Here is a 22,956-nt window from a genome sequence, read left to right as displayed (position 1 = left end):
CTCTGGACTTGGACCACTGCACTTCGGACATTGCCCATCTCCTTCAAATCTTCCTTCAAAGTAGTAATGGACTCCTTAACATCTTCTGCAAGGAAATCAAAATTATCCGTTAGCTCCCGTAAGGAGACCTCAAGCTCTATTGGCTCTCCTTGTTGGGACGAAAGAGATGGCAATATGCCCTCAATATGTTTCAGCCTACTCTCAAAGGCTTCCAACTGCTCGATACTCTTCTTGAAGGCCTCAAGCTCTCTTGGCCGTTTCTCCAGGGATTTCACACGTGGAATGAATTTTTCAAGTTTCTCAAGTCTCTCTACAACTTTTGATACCCAATAGAGAGTTTCTCTATGGTTTTCTTCAGCGGCCTCAAGCTCTGTTGGCATGCTTTTCTCTTTTATCAATGTTGCCACCAACCCTTGGAGTTCACCGCACGTTCTCTCTAGGGTTACAAGTTGTGTCTCAAGCGCCTCAATGCGCTCGACTTTTTCGGACTTGTTTCTCGTATTACCACTCATGGTGCTCGCACAAATTGTGCTCTAATACCAACTGTCACGGACCCTCAAAATGGGACTCAAGTAAGGGCCGTGTGACACTCGTTGAGAGCTCCCCCTCGACAAGTCAGCCAAGTCTCACACGTTCAAACCTGCAATCACGAGCACCTGGTGAGTCTCAATACTCAAGAAAACCAAGGAACATTAGGATATCACACGAGCAATATATTCTTATACACCGAATAAGACTATAACAATCAGAGACATCACAATCCAAGACAACAAAACACCACAATAAAAGGGACTACTTATATAATTCAACAACAAGAGAATAATCATACAAACGATCACATAGATAATCATATATTCATTCCAAATCCCTGGAGAATACAATTATAGTTGTATCTCTCTCCCTTTTTTACCCATTACATTGTCACTCTCTAACACAGAGCTTAAAAATAAATTGAGAAATGATTTTATATGTAGTAAGCAAGGAGTAGCCCTTGCAGAAGAGAAGATAATCATGGGCAGCTAAGATAGTATACACTCTTTTTTCTAGGATTGCTGGGATGAAGTGAAAGTGGATTTCTTGAAGGATTTTCAAGAGTTTTTCTTTGATGAGGTGATTGAGAAAGGCATGAATACCACCTTTATTACTCTAGTTTCCAAAAAAAGATCTCTATATTAAAGTGAAAGAGTTTAGGCCCAGTTGTGAAGTTCCCTTGAAGGAGTTGAGACATTCACTTGATTCTAGTTCTAAGCAAATTGTTACAATGATTTGTTCAAGTGAGGAGGTTGTATAAGCTACTTAGTCTAAGTTTGTGTTTTGTGTTAGTCTTCAAACGAAACTAATCTCACCTTCTTCTACACAGTAAGAATGGAAGTTTGTTATGGACCAAGTTGATTGATGTTTTTGATGAGTTTTTGAGTTTCTCTATTTATACTGGTAAATTTTTCATGACAATTTTTTTGGGGTTTGGTGGGGAAAGGGAGGGAAAGGTTTGTGATTTGTGTGCATAGAGGAAAGATAGGAATTTGTTAGGATTGGTTACTTGTCTTTTTTTATAGCACTAGATTGATTATTTTCAAGATTGATTTACTTCTTTGACTTTGCTTTGGGACAAAGTTGTTTTCTTAGCTTCTCTCTAGGTTTTGTTGTCAAGTTCTATTGTTCTTTGTTCTTGAATGATGTCTAGTTCTCCCTCGTGTCTTCTGTACAACAAGAGCAGATTAAACCTTAAGGCCCATTAGGTGGCGTTGACTACATGAATCCTTTTTCGCCAACTCACACGATCGAGGACATTTTTCCTTTCATCTTAAAAGCTTTTAAATCCTTCCTCACTTGCTCATTCCATGTTATCTTATGTCTACCCCTGCCCTTTCTACTACCAGTAACATTGATTAGATCGCTCCTCCTGTATTATTAGGCCTGCGTTTCAAATGCTCAAATCATTTAAGTTGTCCTTATCTAATCATCTACTAGTGCTATGCCTAACTTATTGCCAATATATTGGTTCCTTAATTTATCCTTTAATGTTATACCATCCATTCACCTTAACATTTGCATTTGACGACTTTTACTTTTTGGATATGTTGTTTCTCAGTTGGCCAACAGTCTAATCTATATAGCATCACTAGTCTTATAGCTGTTCTGTACTTTCCTTTTAATTTTAGGGGTATTCTACAATCACACAACACACGTGAAGCACTCTTCCATTTTACCTGACCTGATTTAACTCTTTATATTATCTTCTCTTTGTTTTCTCCTTTCGCTTGCATAATAGATCCTAGGTATTGAAATCTTCTAGTGTTATTAGTTTTTTGACCATCAAGACCAATCTTTTCTCCAATATTTCTCTTACCAAGGTTGAAATTACATTTCATATATTTTGTCTTATTTCCATCTATTCTAAAACCTTTAGACTCTAAAGCTTCCCTCTAGAATTCTAACTTAGATTCTATTCCATTCCTACTTTTTTTAATCAAATTAATATCATTTGCTAATGACGTACACCATGAGATCTTGATTTGGATACTCCTAGTGAGTTCATCAATCATTCAAGGGAAAAGATAAGGACTCAAAGTAGAACCTTGATGTACACCTATTATAATTTGAAATTCTCTAAACTCACTTCCTACATTCCTAAAGTTAGTCGTTATTGATCATACATATCCTTAATGACATCAATGTACCTACTACATACTCCCTTCTTTTCTAAAATCCACCATAGAACTTTCCTAGGTACCGTATCATAGGCTTCCTCTAGGTCAAACAAAAATCATATGCAAGTCTTTTTCTTTTCCATAATTTTTTCCATTAATTGTCCTAAAAGATGTATAGCTTTTATTGTCAATCTCCTAGACATAAAATCAAATTGATTCTTTTTTTTTTTAGAAGTAATAAGTTTATTGATATAAAAAATAAACACCAACTACACACGGAGTGTACATGGGGTAAACAAATCAAAAACAAAAGTTACAAGAATCAAGTAAATCAAAAACAGAAGAAAATGATTTGTTTCGCAAAGCAGCCAACCAAAAAATAGGGGGGGAAGGCCGCTGACCCGTGAGTTTGGTGCCTCATCGGGTGGTCCGAAGAGTGGCTCGTCAATGGCTGGAGTTCTCACGATAATCCAAAAAAAATATATATATATAGCTTCAGGTCCGAAATGGATCTTTCCTTATCTTCAAAACACCTATTATTTCTCTCCCTACAAAGACACCACAATTAACAATGAGGAACTATCAACCAAATAAACCCATTTCGATAACGACCAAATCTGCCTTGCCAACATGCTAGAAGTCCCACTACAGATTGCGGTATAACCCAGCTCACTCCAAACAATCCCAACACCATAACCCACAATTCCATTGCAACCGGACAGATTGATTCTTTGATACCCTCGTTCCTAACCTTATACTTTGTTCAATTACCTTTTCTCACATTTTCATCATATGATTCATAAGTTTAATTCCATGATTGTTATTATAGTTTTAAATATCACCTTTATATATATATATATATAGGCATTGATGTGCTTTTTCTCTATTCATATAGCATTTTCTTGGTTTTTTATAATTGTGTTCAATAAATTTGTGAACCATATACTTACATTATCCCCTAGCCATTTCCAAACTTCAATTGGAATTTTATCTAGTACTATACATTTTCCACTTTTCATTTTTTTTAAAGCCATCTTAACTTTGGTTATTCTACTTTTGTAAATAAATATCAAATTTTCAGTCTTTTTCCTGATTTGTCACTTCTAAGTTTAAGCTTTTAATTTGGTTTTTGTTAAACAACTTATTAAAGTAGCTTTGCCCCTCTGTTTAAGTTGTCTTCTTTAACTAAGACATTATCATCCCCATTCTTTATACATTTTACTTTACCTAAATGCTTGCACGTTCTTTCTCTAGCACTAGCTTATCTCTTTTCCCCTTTTTTTATCTAGCCTAGCATATAAATCATAAGCTCTGTGATTAGCTTTATTAATGTCTTTTTTTTTTCCCATCTTTTCTTGCCTTTTTATGCTTCTCAAAATTTTCTATGTTTTTGCAATTTTGTGATTGTTATACCGATATTGTTTTTCTTTGCAGATTTTTGAACATCTTGATTTGACCACCAACTTTCTTTATTGTCCAAGAATCTTCCTTTATATTCACCTAAAACCTCATTTGCTATCTTTTTCATAGAACTTGCCATCCTACTCCAGAGAATGTTTGCATCTTTTTATCCCCTATTGTCCAATCACTTTTTTTTTTATCATTTTTATCTTTAAATTTTACTATGTTTTCTCTCATTGGTTTCCCCGACCTAGTTCTCTTGCATTGTTTTGTGTTACTTTTTCTCTTCCATTTTTTAGTACATTTATGTAACACTAAAACTTTATGTTGTGTGATCAAATTTTCAATTGGGGTAACTTAACAATCCTTACATGATAAACGATATTTCCTCCTAGTTAAGGAAAGAAAATCTATTGGCCTTTATTTTGTCCACTCTTCAAGGTTATTTTGTTCATCTCTCTTCTTAAAGCAAGTATTCATTATGAAAAATCTAATGACATGGAAAAATCTAAAATCATATTACTAGGCTCATTTTATCTCCATATCCATGGCCTCCATATATCCTTCAATAACTTTTATTGCCTTTCCAATTTATCCATTCAAATAAACTCATATGAATGTTTTCTCAGACCTTGATATCCGTTATATAATACTATTTGAATCTTCCCAAAATTGTCTTTTGAGGTTCTCTGCGAAGCCTAGTTAGGGGGCATAATCACTAATGACATAAATTATATCTTGGCCTAAAGCTATCCTGATTTTTATGATTCTATCTCCTACTCTTCTAACATCTACTACACTATCTTTAGGTCTTTGTATACAATGATTCCCACTCCATTTTTATATTGTTCTTTTCTAGTGCACTAAAGCTAAATCCAAAATTTTCAATTTCTCTAGCTTTCTCTCTTACTCACTTATTCTCTTGAAGGCAAATTACGTTGATTTTTTCTTCTAATCACTGTATCAACTATCTCCATACTTTTATTTGTAAGTGTCCCTTGTGTCTTTTATCTCTATATTAAAATCCTTTTATTCTACTATATATATCATTACCGAGGTCCTTGCAAAGTTCTTTTAATCATTGTATCAACTAATCATTGTGTCAACTATCTCTGAAGGTTGTTAGAATCAAGGTCTTAAATTCCAATTTCGACTCAAATTTCGAAGCTCCAAAAGTAGGGAAATTTCGACGGAAATTTCGATTTGAAAAATAACAGAAAGTAGTAGTAAAATATGGAATTCTTTGTGAAACTTTAGGAATGGTTAACAAACATAATAATGTAAGTTTTAGGACTAATATATTACAAGTTAAATACATCTATGTTGTGTATGAGGTGGAAAAGTTGTAATATAATAGTATGTGTATCAAACATATTTGTAAGATAATGAACAGTAAACATATTCAGCTAATACAAATGAAATTCATAAATTTTTTAAATATTATTTATTATACAAATAATGATAATTTAGACATAAATGGTCAAATAAAATGCTGCTTTAAGTTTATTTTTTTCATATAATTTCAAAAGCATTTGTAATAATATTTTGTTTCGATAAAAATAAATTAAATAAATTAAGAGAGAAATTTCACTTTCACTCCTAAATTTCTTATTTGAATTTCAACAAAATTTCATTGTATGGTTAAAATTTTGTCAAGTTTTGCTGAAATTTCGAGATTTCGATAAATTTTGTGATGATTCATTGAGATTTCGATTGAAATTATGCAAGACAGAAATCGACCGCCATTTCGATTTCGAGGGTGATGGAAACTGGAAATTTCAACAATTTCATGGAAATTTAAGACCATGGTTAAAATCGGGATTCTAAGTGGGATTGTTGGAGGGGTTTGCAGGATCAAATTGTAGAATTGGATCGAGAATCGTAAGAGTCTACTTTCAATGTAAAATAAATGTTAAAAACTTATATATGTGGAACTTAATGACAAGTTTTAAGACTAAAAATTTGGTTAGTAACTTAGTAAGTGTAGAAGTTAGAAATAAAATGAAAATTCAAACAATAAAAAGAAGAAGAAGAGCAAAAAAAGGAGGAGAAAAACAGTGCTCAATATTGAGTCTTTTCAAGAAGCAAATCTGTTTCAAAGCATAACTCTGAGCTCTACTGGGCCTGCTGGCTTGGCTCTTTTGTTGGCTGCTGCTGCTGCTGATCAAACAAGAACTCTGAAGAGGACTGACGTGTTCTTGTCGAACACCAAAGAAGGAAGAGGACTGAGGACTGAGTTCTTGTCGAACCCCAAGAACTCTGGTTGTTGAACACCAAAGTACTGTTGATCAAACAGCAAGACTGCTACCTGCTGCTGATCAAACACCAGTCACCAGATGGAGGGCTCTCTGGTTGTCAAAACAGGAGAGAAATTTGTGTGCTGGGTTGCTGAATTTCAATGAGTAGAGGACTGAGGTGTCAAACTCTAGGGAAGGTAGGTGCAGATTCTGCTGAATCTGTTCATTGATGGGAAGCTGGGAGCCATTTTGCCCCAGTTTTAGAAGAGTTTGGCCCAAACATAAATCTTTTGGGGCCTTTAGGCGAATAAAAACATGTATTGGGCCATTATTGAAGCTCAATCCAGGTAACAAAGTAGGATTTATACGATTCTACTTACGTCTCTATGATTCCGATTCTACAATTGTACCGATTCTTTTATGATTCTACTTGATTCCACTTTTTGTTGCGACTTGGATCGTTTGGGTTAATTTGGATTGTAGTATCGTACGATCCTATGATCCGAATCGTGATTTTAATAACCATGCTATCTCCATGCTTTTCTTCTAATCTTTTTCTTTTACTTGTAAGGTACTCCTAGCACCCAAAGTTCTTTTGTTGGGGGTAGGAAAATTTTGGATGCTATGTTAGTGGTTAATGAGATTGTAGAGGCTTCTAGTGGAATGGATAGAAAGGGCCTAGTGTTCAAGTTGGAATTTGAGAAAGCTTATGATCATGTGAGTTGGAGTTTTCTTGATGAAGTATTGGAAAGGAAGGGATTTGGTTGTAGTTGAAGGAGATGTATTTTGGGGGAAGGGGTTGTTTGCCCTCAGGTACTGTTTTTTTTTTTTTTAATTTTTATATTTCTGGATCAATAGTTTGCATAAGACCTTGTGCTTTATCACTCTTTCTTGTTTACTCTTGTTGCAGATGTCTTCGGTATGATGGTCAGCATGGTCGTTGCTAGCAATTTTGTGCAAAACATATATATTGTTACATGTCCTTTAAAAAGATTGGGGTTTAAGGATTATTATGTCAAATCAAAGAGTGTCTTTCCTATTGTGGATTTTAGTTCTAGCAAGCTATGTCATTTGAATTTTTTGACTAGGTCTCTAAGTTTGCTTGTTTGGTTGATTCATGATTGTTTTTTGTGATTGTGTTTGCTAAAGGTTTCTAAATAGTTGATAGTTGGAAAGGTACATCAACATGAAGCCTAAGTTCCATTATGTGTGGTTTGTCTGTATGAATCCTTTTTGGCAAATTTATGCGATTGAAGGCATTTTTTTCAACTACCTTAAGTGCTGTTAAATGATAGTAGGAAAGGTGCTCTCTCTCTCTCTCTCTCTCTCTCTCTCTTGTTGGTCATATAATTTTATTCAGGCTTCTTTGTCTACCATTCCTCTTAGTTTCTCGTCTTTGTTCAAAAATCCTGCAGTTGTTGCAGTTAGGTTGAAAAAGGTGATTGAGATATTTCTTCTTTTGGTTTGGGTTAGGAGAAAGTTTGGTTAGTCAAGAGCTAGTTTGTAGGCTGCAAGCCTGATGTGGTTTTGATCTTAGTAATTTGGTGTTTAGGAACACCGCTCTAGTGGAAAAATGGTAATGACATTTTAGGAAATTAATTTCCTTTGGTTCAAAGAGATAAATAGTTAGTTTGGTATTGACTAGAATTGTTAGGATGCTAATTAGGTGGTAATTTATCCATAGTAGTCCTTGGAAATCCATTTCCTAGATTTCTGCTGTACCCCCTTGGGTTCAAATATGAAGTTGGAATTGGGTTCTAAGCTTGGTTTTGTAGAGGCCTTTGGGAATTAATTTCTCTCTAATCAAACACACCAAATGATTGCCATAACAATGCACTGCTACGGAGCTTTCCCTTCCTTCCCTTACCAAAACACCTATAGTGTTGAAAGTCTCCAAAGAAGGAGAGGTATGCCTAGTTTTGCCAAGGTCTTAAATTTCGATTTCGGCTCAAATTTCGAAGCTCCAAAAGTATGGAAATTTTGATTTCGATGTCAATTTCGATTTGAAAAAGTAACGGAAATTAGTAGTAAAACATGGAATTCTTTGTGAAACTTTAGAAATGGTTAACAAACATAATAATGTAAGTTTTAGGACTAATATATTACAAGTTAAATACATCTATGTTGTGTATGAGGTGGAAAAGTTGTAATATAATATGTGTATCAAACATATTTGTAAGATAATGTACAGTAAACATATTCAGCTAATACAAATGAAATTCATAAATCATTTAAATATTATTTATTATACAAATAATGATAATTTAGACGTAAATGGTCAAATAAAATGCTGCTGTAAGTTTATTTTTCATATAATTTCAAAAGCATTTGTAATAATATTTTGTTTCAATAAAAATAAATTAAATAAATTAAGAGAGAAATTTCACTCCACTCCTAAATTTCTCATTTGAATTTCAAGGAAATTTCATCGTATGGTTAAAATTTTGACAAGTTACGTTAAAATTTCGAGATTTCGATAAATTTCAGATGATTCGTTGAGATTTTGATGGAAATTATGGAAGACAGAAATTGACTGCCATTTCAATTTTGAGGGTGACGGAAATAAAAAAATTTGACAATCTCGAGGAAATTTAAGACCATGGTTTTTGCCAATAATACAAAATACCATGTGCCCCAAGTATAGGGACACGACTCTGTGAAAACAAATGTGAACAGGTCTCCCCACTCCTAAAGCATAGGACACAAACGTATGGTGCACCTCAACAGTGCCTTGTTAGGTCTTCACTTTTGAAGCTAGTCATTGTTATTGATTTTGTCAAGGATGAGTCCAAGTAGAAGCCTTTAGCTTTCCAAATTGAAGAATACAAGGCTGAACGAATAACATTAGATAACAAATCATATAAGAAAAGAAAGATTTGCAAGAATAATTCCCCAAAGAATCTAAGCTCTACTTCTTTTATCAATCCCCAAATGGACATGAAAAGAATCGAGTGTGTTAATAAAAAAGCAAGCTTCTTAGTCTCTCTGTCATTAAGATTCCTCACAACAAAATGGCAATCTCAAGAACACCCATTCTTTTGCAAACAGGGGAAAGCAGAAATGGGAGTTTCATGAAGATTAGATAACCATAAAAGATGAGGACACCCAAGTGCCAAAGGCGCCTCCTTAACTGAATGATCCTTAGAAAAATGAATCCTTTACCCATTACCAACTTCTTTCTTTTTCTTTTTTTCTCAGCAAAGAAAGTTTTATAAAGCAGCATCAAGGGGGTGCCACCCAAGTTCATATGAACAAAAGAAATTCACTCTCATTTGTGGGTGTGCAAAATGTCAAGAATTACAAGTGTCAGTCAAGAACAATGTACTGTATCAACTAGTGGCAGTTCTGATCCATTGGTCTTTAGTGACATGTAAAGGCATAGCCAATCCTTTGAGATCTCTCTTCTATCTTTTCCACCAACAAAAGAAAAGATGGCAAGGGATTGGTGCTACATGTGCAAGTGTAATAATGAGACGGTTGATCATCTTTTTATTCATTGTCCGGTTGCAATGGACTTGTGGGTTATGGTGTTGGGTTTGTTTGGAGTGAGCTGGGTTATGTCGCAATCTGTAGTGGGACTTCTAGCATGTTGGCAAGGCAGATTTGTTCGTTATCAAAATGGGTTTATTTGGTTGATAGTTCCGCATTGTTTATTGTGGTGTCTTTGGAGGGAGAGAAAGTAGGTGTTTTGAATATAAGGAAAGATCCATTTCGGACCTAAAGCTATTTTTCTTTACAACTTTGATGGATTGGTTGGCTGCTTTGCGAAACCAATCATTTTCTTCTGTTTTTGATTTACTAGATTCTTGTAATTTCTGTTTTTGATTTGTTTACCCCATGAACACTCCTTGTGTACGTGTTGTTCATTTTTTATATCAATAAACTTATTACTTATAAAAAAAAAAAAAAAAAAAAAGATGGCAAGGGAGATGAGGGACAAAGCTTTCCCCTTTCCTAGCCCATAACTCTCCTTCCACTGTTTTAGCAGTTACCCACTACTGCCTTATCAGAGAAGTGGCCGCAAGTTTCTGGTCCTGAAGCTGTGTGATCAATATATTCATCATTTACCAAACACAAGAATTACTCATAAACAAGGGGCAGCCCCTACTTCTGCAAGTTATCAACAGCAAGAATTTTTTCAAGAGTTGCCTCACATGCAACTGAAGTAACCTTTGAGGGGCTGTTGTTTTCTGGATGGGCATCCAGGGGAAGTTTTCGCTGGTTCCTGCTAGAGGAAAGAGATTTCTATATTAGGATTTGTAAATCTACCATTTTTTCAATCCAGGATTCACTTGGGATTTTTGCTTTCGATAATGGATTTTGTACAAGCTACCATAAAAATCCGTTGGATATCTAATTTCCCATTCAACTTCATTTCTAACCAAGGGAACATTCCAGAAAATCCCTTGATCTGTATTCTGAAGTTGATAACTGATTACAGCATCCTTGTTGCAAGCCAAACTGAATATGGAAGGGAATTTTGTGCTAGGAGGAGATTGGCCACATCAAGTACCATGCCAAAAGAAAACATTTTCTCCATTCTTGACTTGAAAACTGATGAGGGAGAAAAATATCCTGCTCTTCCACTCATTTTATAGAAATCCAAATTCAGTATGAATTATCTTATCCCAAAGAGAGTTAGGTCACATTCACGGAATAGGTATTTCTTGGAATAAGATTGAATACAATGTGAAATTTGGGAGTAGAGGTAATAGCGATACCTTGTATATTCCTTATTATTTCATCCAACATATAATAAGAAAGGAATAGATATTCCCATGGTGAAATTTGAGAATAGTTATTCCTTGTCTAGTCCTTATTATGGATTTATAAAAAGCTTCATGTTATCAATTTCTGTATGGTAACAACATGTTTTTTCCTATAAATAATTGTAATTAACCTATTATTACTAATCACTTCATAGGAATAGGCATTCTGTGAGCCAAACGTAACCTTAGGTTCTAAAGAAAAGTTCAATAACCACTTCCTCACCAAGAAGATGTTTTTAGATGCAAAATTGCCCAGACCCTATTCTTCCTTCCTTTAGACCCACTTAGAGTCGCCCAACTGACGGTCTCTTTCCCCCTCACCAACCATTAAAAGTTCTCCATCAACATCTCTAATCTCTTCATTATTCTCATAATTCTAAAAAGAACAATAAATATGAAGGAATGGAGGACCAACTCATGGACAAGAGTAAAGCAAGTTAGGAAATCTCCTCTCCACCCATCTAACCTCCTAGCAGATTTTAGGATTACCCCGGGATGTTTGGTTCAGGCCATCTCTCAACATTCTTGGGAATGTGATATCCATGGCATCCTAATTTTATGTTTGTTTTATGACTTGTATATGACATGGCAATAATATCTCATTTTTTGGGTAAGTTTCATGGGAATCCTATTTTTGGGACCAAAGTGCCCTCACTATTGCCAATTGTACATTAATGCCCCATGATATAGTATTATTGCACGCCACTACTATATTTAAAATAATAAATTATTGTATTAACGAAAGTAGAAATCAGTACAAAAAAATTGAAAATAATTTTGTTACTATCCTATAATAATATAGTATAATAATTGAAATTTTGAGGTCATATTGCCCCAATTATTTTGGTTAATTGGATTATTAAGTGTTGATGCGGATTCCTGCATTAAAATCAAACACTTGGGCATTCCATGTGCATTTATGAGAATCTTACAACACCCATACAAAACTGTTCCTATGAGGCAGGCATCCATTCCCAAGGATGTCACTTCAGGAGAATATTTTTTATTTCGTGAGCCAAACAACCCCTAAGGGACACCTGAATAGGAAGTTGGCCAACTTAACATGCTAACCTAGTAAAAGAACCTGAATCAATATTGAGTCGCACAATGTTACACTTAGGAAAGTTAATTCTTAACCCCAACACTTATTCAAACACCAACAAAATGGTTAGCACATTAGTGGAACTGCCCATAACAGAAAGAGATAGTATCATTTGAAGATGCACAATGGACAAATATTTATATTCCACCTTAATCCCTCCACCAAATCTCTATCAATGCCTTCGTCAATCATCCTGCTCTAGGCTTGCCACAACACAATAGTAAAAATAAAAGGGGAAAGAGGATCTCCATATCTAAGACCCTTAGAAGCTCAAAACCAAGACTCAACCTTGCTGCCCACAAAGACAAAAAACTGAGATGCCCGTGAACTTATTTCCTCCAATCTCACCTTAAAACCTCGTCTGTCCATAACACTGTCCAAAAACCCTAGCCCAATCACAAGCCTTTTTAATAACTAATTTCAAAACTAATCCCAGCCAATTTCTTCTAACCAATCACAAGCATTTTTAATAACTAATTTCTTCTAACCATATTTTTTTTGAACACCTCATTTGCTATCAATGATGCATCTGGGATTTGCCTATCACCACTGGAAGCACTCTGATTATGGGAAATAGTATTCTCCAAAATCGCAGCCAATCTCTCTTAGATAAAACTTGGTGAAGATCTTGTAGACACCAGTCACCAGGCTATGGCCTATAATCCTTGTTTCTAATAGCATAATCTCTTTTAGGCACCATGGTAAATAAAAGTTGGGTTAATACTTATCCCAACCATCCCATTATCAAAAAACTCAATAAAAGATTCTGAAAAGATTTCTCTTTGAAAAATCCCCAGTCCTGAGAAAATGCAATCTCATCTCTATCCATCTGTAACATTTCACCTCTAATCTCTCCCCTAAAAGGTCTTTCTAACTACTTTACTTTATCTGTTGAAATAGGGCACTAATCCAGCCCCTCTGGGCCCTAACCATAGGCTTTCCCTCTTCCCCCCTCTGAAAACAAAGTTCCTATAGGAATCAGTAATCATACCTGCAGTGCAACCAGGATCCCTAGGAACCTCACTTTTATCATCCTGTGACTATTATACAAAATTCCATGCCCAACCACTTGCCACCCTATGAAAGAGTCTTGATGTACAATCCTCGTCTTTGACAACTGAGCTCTTTTACCAGCTAGTCCTTGAGATTCCCTCTCCCTCTGCTAATGTATCCATCTTGAAAAGTGCACCTTTAATCTCCTCCTTAAAAGTCCTTTCTCATCACTCCGCTTTGTCCTCTGTTTGCAAGTTCCTATGAAAATCAATAATTATAGCTGCAATGCAACCAGGACCCTAGTAACTGAACCCCTATCATCCTCTAACTCCCTTACCAAATTCCTCCATCTCCCACCACCACCTGCCACCCTATAAAAGAGTCGTGACAATTCCACATCCTTAACCCTATTCATTCTAGACTCCGCCTCCAGCTCACTTCTTCCCTTAAAGAGCTTGTTCAAACTCATTAGAAAATTGAACTCGTTCGCCAGCTTGTTCCCCTATGCTAATCTATCACACTAAATTCCTGAAAAAATGCCTTTTTCTTTTCTTTTCATTATTTTCTTTGAATGAATATCACAAAATACCTCCACATTCCAGATTTTGAGTTTTCTTTCATTAATCCTAGATTCTCCCAATTTCTCTGTAACCTAATAACATTGAAATCTCCTCCCAAATACCAATATGGAAAGCTTAACCATAAACTGCAGTTAACCTATCCCGAAAATACCCTCAATCAAGGACATTAGGTCCATAAACTAAGGTAAAAACCACTACTACTCCTTTCCTTAACATCTAACTGAACAGACGCAGAAAAGGAACCTATCAAAATATCCAATTTACCAGAAAACCTAACATCTCAAATAGCCACAATTCCCCCTGAGGAACCAATAGATGCTAAACCCAAATCCTTAAATGTGAAATTCCAAATACTCCTTTCAAGAAACCATATGCCACCTCTAACTTAGGCTCTTGTGACACAAGAAGATATGGGGAAATCTTGCCTATAATCTCCTTAGTCTTACAACACTTAACCTAGCTTCTTCCCAAACGCCTAACCTTTCAGCTCAGGAACTTCATTTGAATACCCATAACCCATGAAACTATTTGGAAGGCTCAAATATTTTTCCGCTCTATAAAAAAAAACTATTTGAAAGGCCAAAGTACCCCCAAAAATCATGGCTTCTATTAGCTGTGCTTAATAGAGTCAATACCAATAACTTGTCACAGAGTAGGAGACTGTTGATGGCACTTTCTCCAGATGAATGCGTTCTTTGCGATAACTGTTCAGAAACTGCATCCCATTATGTCTGCACTATGATTTTGCGAGGAAAGTGTGGAATGAGTTATTTGGTTTAACAGGACAGAGTTAGGCATGCCCAGAGATGGTGGAGAATTTTTTTGGCAGTTTCCTATGTTAGTTTTGGAAGGAGAAAGGACTGGACAGCGCTATGGAAATGTGCTTATTTTGCAGTTCTTTGGGATTTGCTGTTGGAATGCAATGCACGCAGTTTTCCAGGGCGGACATTGATTTTTTTTGCTGGTTTGAGAGAAAATTCACTACCGGCCATTGCTCTGGTGTGTTGGCTATGGGTATTTTAAAGGAGTGAGCTTCGTGGATGTTTAACAGGATTGGCTCTACTTGCTGGCTTGATTTTGTGTGTTCTATCTCTGTATATTCCCTTTCTGGTTAGTTGCAGATTATTTCTAGGAGGATGTCCTATTCCCCTCTTTCTGTATTCCTGATCTTTTAATGAAGTTTATTCTTTTTCTATCACAAAAATAAATAAATAAATAAAAAAATAAATAAATAAACTTAATTACTCTACTTCTCTTACGCTTCTTCACCCCATAATTGACAGCATAGTAGTTAAAAGCGCGCCTCCTAGGCGCAAGGCGCAGTGAAGCAAAGAGGCTTGCACCTCAAACCAGGTGAGGCGAGGCGACCTGCAAGAGGCGACGCTAGGCGAGACGAGGCGCACTGGGGCGACAGGCGCAGTGAGTCGCGCCTTGTGAATTTTTAGTCATTTAAAGTAGAGAAATAGCCACAGCCAGACCCCGTAGCCCTCATTCGACTCGAACGAACATAGCCCCTAGCCCCTCTCAGCCCTTCGAAGCCCTTCGTGAGTTCGTTTTGCAGATTCGAACCAGCAGGAGCCTTTGCTACTTCATCTTTGAGCTTCAAACCATAATCGTGAGTTCGTCTTCGACATTTTGAAGAAGCACGACCCTTCGCGACTTCGTTTCCAACCAGCAGGAGCCCTCGCGAGTTCTTCTTCTTCTTCTTCTTCCTGCTGCCTGCTTGCTGTGTGCTGCGTGCTGCTGACTGTTGCATGCTGCCTGCTGCTTCTCTTTTTCTTCTTCTTTATATGTAAGCTTATAAATTAAATATTTTCTTTAATTAATCTAAGCTTATAAATTATAACTAATACATAATATTTATTTTATTTACTGAAATTTACCTACTGTTTTTAAATTTGTAATATTTAGTTTAATTAATGAAAGTTTATAAATTATAACTAATACATAATATTTATTCTTTTTATTGAAATTTGGCTACTTTTTTTCCTCTTCTTCTTTATATGTAATTACTAATTAAATATTTAGTTTAATTAATGCAAGTTTATAAATTATAACTAATACATAATATTTATTCTTTTTACTGAAATTTAGCTACTATTTTTTAATTTGTAATATTTAGTTTAATTAATGTGAGTTTATAAATTATAATTAATACATAATATTTATTTATTTTTATTGAAATTTAGCTTCTATTTTTTGATTTGTACTCTTTTCTTTTGATGATGAACTATGTTGAATTGTTGATGCTTTTGGGCTAAATTTTCAATTTTGTAATTGAGTTTTTTGGCATTTTAAATTCTAATGTTACTAGATATTCATATGTTCATATATCAATTACCCCATATCGACATTTTACACCATTTTAATAATTGTGCGCCTCGCCTTCATGAGGCGTGCGCCTTCGCCTCGCGCCTCGGCTTCAAAGACCCTTTGCACCTCGGCTCGCCTCACACCTCTAACTACTATGATTGACAGTAGAAGCCAATCTTTAAACTCCTTTTACACTCTCCCTTCTGCTCATAGGTTCTTGGAGTAACAGTAACATTCAAGGCTTAATGTAGAGGATTAAACAACTTGCACCCCATTCTATCCTAGAACTCTTGTGGGTCCTGGCTGTCCTCCATCCCCAGTAGGTCTAAGGTGAAAATCCACAGGTATAGGCATAATGCGTTTGTCAGAATTAATAAGCTCATTTCAAGTACCTTATATGTGAACAGGTTTAGTTGAAAATTGTAATTCAGACTGACAAGAAGAGGAATTACCACCCCCCCCCCCCCCACCCGGGGGTGGGGGGCCACTTTTTTTATGAGAGAACATGTATTAGGAACCAAAACAATATAGAATGGATGAAGACAAGATGTCCTGTAGATACAATAATCTACACCCAGAAATATTACACCAGAGCTGCTTTTCAATCCTTTGCAAATTGGACAACGACAAACCCCCCAAAAAACCAAAAAATGGGCCCAGAACGATGTCAAGAACCCCACTCTATCCCATAAGAGACCAGGGCAAGTTGTGTGGCCATTAAACATTCTTGTGTTCCTCTCGATCCAGAGGGTCCATAAGATAGCAAAAATTGCTCCACTCTATAATACACATCCTTTTCTACTTGATTCAAAACCCCTATTCCTCACAAGAAAGAAATTTGCCACATTTTGAGGTGCCATCCTTCACCTACATAAGAGAAAAGAACATAGTGCTTGGATAGAGAGGAACTGTTACATGTCCTTGCACCCTTTTATAGCACCTCTTGCTTTGAAATCTGATTTCCATTGACAATCAAAAATTCCCCTTGATCAGCTAAAAATTCTGATTCTGCCAAACCTACCAGGGGAGGTGTATCAAAGTATTCATCCTCACATTCATGAATCTCTCAATAACAATTTACTATCCTCGTGTCATTCTTATTCCTGCTCATGTTCAGGGAGAACACCTATCACTCCACTGGACTGTGACCTTCCTTATCTGATTCTTCCCTCAATTTTGATTCCAAAACTGTCCTTGTTTCAATAATCGCTGGGGCCTGTGGAAGCCCTGCAATATTTTTGTTCATGCTCATTAGGGCATCAACCCTCCCTCCCTCCCTCAAATTATCCCCTTTTACTTGTATTCCTTCATTTTCCTCTCCCTTCTATTTAATGATTTCATTATTCTAGCACAAAAAATATTAGTTGAGGGCTGTAGAAGAGGAAGGGTGGACCTAGAATTACTTTGACTGAGATAGTTAGAAATAATTTGTCTGTAGTTTAATTTTTTTAAGGATATGCTCTAGCATCCCAGATTGTGCATAATAGAGAGGGAGGGTGTGTGGGGGGGGGGGGGGGGAGGATTCCATATGATTGCTCCCACCTAATAGGACTTAAGTTTTAATTTTTTGTTGTTCATGCATGAAGTTATGAAATTTGTTAGAAAAGGTGTATTCCCAAGAGGGGGGGTGAATTGGAATTTAAAACTTTTTCTCCTAGGTTAATCTATTCAACAACAGTATATACACAACTTAGGGTCAGTCTATGCAATTTCCAAATGTGCTGATAAATAAAATACGTGGAATTTAAATCAAGCACATCATTCATACTATAACATATACGTGCGGTAAATATAAAGTGCTGAAATGTAAATAGACACAGGATATGTTATCGAGGTTCGGCCAACTGTGCCTACGTCCCCGCCTCTAGCTCGCAAACTGGAGGATTTCACTAAAGGCTCACTTAAGGGTGGAGCGATACCATTTACAACCAGGTCAAAGTAATACAGGGCTAACCTCAACCTTAACCAGGTCAATTAGCGGGGCTGACCTCAACCTACACGCCTTAACAAGACGACGCACCTAGCTTTCCTAACTGGGTCTAAGCCAATTCGGGACTATTCCAGGGCTAGTCTCCCTTTTCAGGCCCGAGCCTGGATATACAACAAATGTGTATATAATCAAATGGTACAGTGATTGTGTTTTCGTGTAAAGCAGATATGTACCCAGATGCGTGCAATAATATACACCACAATATGATTCAATATGTAAGCTTAGTGTGGTCTAAATGGTTCAACTCTCAAAGGTATTTTCTATTTGTGTAATGCGTACGTGAGAGTGACAAACAAACAATCTTTGTATCACAAGATATTTAGCAAATCAGTTCACACAAAGATGTCAAGTCTCCAGTATTTCAATCAGCAAGATATCTCAAGCATGTAAATATTAAATGATGTATATGCTTGGCTTGCAAGAGATGTGTAATCTTTGTATTCAGCAAATAATATATGAGTGAAAGAATATTACAACAAAGATCACTATCACACAAACAAATATCTCTTCAAATATTTTACAAGATAAAAGTGTAATAGATATTTGGAAGTGTTTGAAAAGAGTTTTTGCAACCAAAATCAAATATAAACTTCTCAAGATATTGCAATAAAGGTGCAAGCTTAGAAGATCAAACAAAGTCTTCTTAGGATAGGCTTATTAGCAAAAGCCCCCTAAGAATCCTTAGGTTTGGCTCTCAAGAAAATGGTGTCAAACAAGTACACTAGGAGAGCAAACCTATTTAAGCAAAACACTCAATCAACTTACAAATGATATAGGCAATAATAGAAGGCAAGTATGAGTGATTTGAATAAGAAAATGAGTAGTATAGGGTTTTATTTTTCAGAGAATTCTTCCCTAATCAAAGTGGCTAATCACTCTTAATTTTCTCAAATGAACTTTATATATATAGACATGGGAGAAAATATGACCGTTGGGGACCTTTTGGGTATTATTAGAAAAGTTTAATGATGTTTAAAGTATTTTAACCCTGTTTAAAAATATTAACTGTGGTAAAAAAATCAGGACAACCCGAGAGGTCCGGTCGACTAGAAATGTTTTGGTCGACCAGGACTCAAATGGTATGGTTGACCAAGGGTATTTTGAACTGAGTGGTCAGTCGATCGGTGCAAGGTGATTTTCCAAATCTCTGAGGTTTGGTCGACCGGGCCAATTTGAATTGGCTGGTTCGGTCGACCAGACCGCTGGGATTTCTCCCGAGGACCCTCGGTTAACTAGGTAGTTGGAGTACAAAACTGGCTCGGTCAACCAGATGGTCAAATATTTGACCTAGGGAGGTTTCGGTCGATCAGGGCTTTTTGAACTACCTAGTTCGGTCGACTAGGGCCTTGGTCAACTGTTGATCCAGGCCTGGTACGGTCGACCAGGGCAGAATGAACTGCCTGGTTCGGTCGATCGAAAGTGCACCAAGTGTGCATTTCGGTCCCGTTTTGAGACATACAAACCCTAATGAAGTGCCTAACAAACATGTGTAAATGTGTGTGTCCTAGGGTCACTTGAGGTCCAATTTGAAGACACCGAAAAAGTTCGGCATCGGTCGACCGAAGGTTGACCGAAGGGTACACCCTAAGGTCTTTTGTCATTCATAGTTTGTTTGAGCTTACGTAGTAAATCATACATGTGATGTGTGTGAGCTTATTACAAACCAAATACCTACTTACTATTACAGACCAATTAAATATATTACAATGCTGAATTATAAATTGGTCTTCAGTCTTTGCTTGCTTTTTGCACATCTTGATCTTAATAGTCTTAGTTCCTACACAAAAACTTAAACACTCATTAGATACAATGAGTATTTGTCATAATCAAAACCGAGCATGACCAATAAGGTCAACAAAATTTTTTATTTTTTATTGTTTATGCATGAAGTTTTGAAAATAGACTGGAGTTTGACAGGCAAGGTTAATGCTGAGATGTGATTTAAATTTTTTAAGTAAACCAGTTTACATACAGTATGTGTGTGTCTGTTTTTTTTTTTTTAGGGGGGGTGGTTGTGGTTGGAGGGGTGGTACTGTTCAAGAAATATGATGTATTCGTTAAAAGGACTGCTGAGAAAAGCAATTGAATGCAAAAAACTGTCCACAGACCTAGGTACAAAGAAAGGTAATAGAATAAGAGGATATTAACCAAGTTGACAATATCATTGCTATTATAATTATGATCCATCATTCTTTTCCTCTTGCCAATAGATTGTGGAGAGCTAAAGTTTGCTTCAAAGATAAAGGCTTTTATGTGGATAGCCATTCTTAAAAGAGTTAGCACCAATTTTCTAGGTTCGAAGACCATGCGTGGCACTATCTCCAAATGTGTGTGTTATATATATGGTAGTAATGAGGTCCAGAGGGTAATGCAAGTTATATTGCACTGCTCCATATCAAGGTGTTTATGGAATAAACTGTTTTGTTTGTGGGAGAGCATTGGGTGTGTCCTTATTCATTGGAGGCTTTCTTGATGGTTGATTTAGAGCTTTTGCAAGGTGTAAAGACTGAAGGACTTACTGGTGGTGGTCAATTTTTGCTGTTATTTGGGTTATTTGGTTGTAGAGGTGCCTGTATTCTTAAAGATCATGGGTTATGGGTCATGGGTCATCTGCAGGATTGATTTGAGAGAGGATTGGTTCTTAAGAGTCCCATGTGGCTCTTCACTACAGGGTTCTTTTGCAATAAGAATTTTTTCAATATTCAACATGATTGGTTGTCTCATTTGACTTAAATCTTGGATCTCTTTTTGTATTAGCATCTATTTCTTTTTCATTTTTTGAGGATTTCTCATCTCTTCGCTCATTCTTCATCTATGAGAAGTTTCTTTTTCTATCAAAGTATAATTATGGACCCTTCTTTTCAGGAAATAAGGAATCTGAAGCGACCTTCCATTAAACTTTGAAAGAAAAACCCTCTCATTCAGAGGTTCTATTGCTTCTTTCCCTATATGGTATCAAACATCAAGAGGGATTGGAAGCAAATTCTTTTCCTTAACTATCTTATAAAGAGCCCTTGCCATGCATAAATCTTGCTTTTCTGTGGATTTAGGATACACTTGGTACATTTCCACTATTTCATGTCAATTCTTGAAGAGGAAGACCTCATGTATGTGGAGTGTGAAGAAGAAACTCTGGGCACCATCCAAATATAACAAGAGGTCTTATTTTGGCATATCCTTCCGAACAGGCTACACTCTGACCTTGTTGATTATGATATCTTGGTGTGCGATCCAGTTCCTATGGTTAGGCACTGGCAAGGAATTGCTTGGTGATGGTATCTTTTGCTCTCTTTTTCTTTCTTTTTATGAGGTTGTGGGGATTGTATGCATATCGAATGAATAAAAAAATGTTGAAGTGATTCTCTTTATTCTTCTTTTCTGGTTCTTTCTTTTGGAGATTCCCTGAGTTTCAAACTGTCTTTGTTCCACCTCTTTAAGACAAGAAGGCTCCTATTTGTTTGATTATGTGTGTGTAGATGTACAGCATTTTTTTTTTTGGGGGGGGGGGGATGTGGGTTATTGTTTTTATCCTGTCAAGTTGGTGAGATATTTTTAGTGGGGGGTATTTAGTTCCATATGAAGCAAAGGAAATTTTGCGTCACCAGGCAAAAATAGCCTAGTGCACAAGGCTCTCACGATGTATTGTGGGGTCTTGGACATGATGTAAGCATCCTTACCTCCACAGTTGAGCACACAAGACAAACTACAGTAATTTTGCAGCATCTGTTTGGTCATATCTTATGTCCAGCTCAGTCTGCACTTTTAACAAAAATTGGATTTCACGTATTTTTCATGTAACTTACTGATCTATCAATTTTTTTTTTTTCATAGAATCCTTTTATAACATTGTCTTCTACATGTTCCCATTAATTTAATTGATTGTATTTTCTAATTTAGGTGTTGCCATCTCTAAGAGAGAAGCATGATGAATTCATGCTGAGGGAGCTTGTCAAAAGGTGGCAGAATCATAAAGTCATGGTTAGATGGCTTTCTCGCTTCTTCCATTATCTTGATCGGTACTTCATTGCTCGAAGGTCGCTTCCTGCACTGAATGAAGTTGGACTCACCTGCTTCCGTGAGCTGGTATGACCAATGTACTATACCGAACCATTTTGTCATCTTGACATATTAATTTTTGTATGTTGGAGGCTGTTATTTATGTTGTTGCATTGGTTGCTTTATTTTAGGTGAGAAACTTGTCAATGTTGCTGTTCTTTTGATGTTCAGTCATACTCTCTAGATACATTGCATGTGTAAGCATCTATTTTGATTTCAGGTGTACTTGGAGATAAAGGGCAAAGTGAGGGATGCTGTTATTTCTTTGGTATGCTTCTGCTTGGCTTATGTTACTCGCTGTTTTTCTGTAATCCTCAATTAAAATTAAGCAACAAAGTGTTTTTTGAACCAGATTGATCAAGAGCGTGAGGGGGAGCAAATTGATCGTGCTTTATTGAAGAATGTTTTAGATATATTTGTTGAGATTGGAATGGGGCAAATGGATTATTATGAAACTGACTTTGAAGCAGACATGCTCAAAGATACTGCTGCTTATTATTCTCGGAAGGCTTCGAACTGGATACTTGAAGATTCTTGTCCAGATTATATGTTGAAAGTATGCCTCTGTATATTTTTGTTGTTAGATTGAGATCACTTTTCTTCTTCATGTTAGATGATTTCTGTTATTGTAAACTTCAGGCTGAGGAATGTTTGAAACGTGAGAAGGATAGAGTTTCACATTATCTACACTCTAGTAGTGAACCAAAGCTACTGGAGGTTAGTTCTTTCTTTTTTTTTATACTAAATTTATATTTGTGGCAAAAGTAATTTATATTCATGGTTCCTTCTGTATTTTAGAGCTGGAACTTGATAATACCAAATTTATTATCATGGCAGAAGCTATTTATGGTTCCTTCTGTATT

General features: G+C 36.2%; 1 protein-coding gene across 2 annotated transcripts in view; it reads left to right on the top strand.

Moving 5' to 3' along the window:
* Window positions 1-22,956, top strand: part of LOC131152419 (cullin-1) — a 40,051-nt gene that overhangs the window by 9,540 nt on the left and 7,555 nt on the right. For both annotated transcript variants that reach the window (XM_058104289.1, XM_058104288.1), the window contains exons 4-7: window positions 21,935-22,120; window positions 22,314-22,361; window positions 22,446-22,649; window positions 22,733-22,810. In XM_058104289.1, the coding sequence (XP_057960272.1) occupies window positions 21,935-22,120; window positions 22,314-22,361; window positions 22,446-22,649; window positions 22,733-22,810 (516 nt within the window). The remainder of the gene's footprint in view (window positions 1-21,934; window positions 22,121-22,313; window positions 22,362-22,445; window positions 22,650-22,732; window positions 22,811-22,956) is intronic.

This window comes from Malania oleifera, chromosome 3 (genome assembly GCF_029873635.1).
Source record: "Malania oleifera isolate guangnan ecotype guangnan chromosome 3, ASM2987363v1, whole genome shotgun sequence".
Taxonomy (NCBI): Eukaryota; Viridiplantae; Streptophyta; class Magnoliopsida; order Santalales; family Ximeniaceae; genus Malania; species Malania oleifera.
This window is presented reverse-complemented; position numbering and strand designations above follow the sequence as displayed.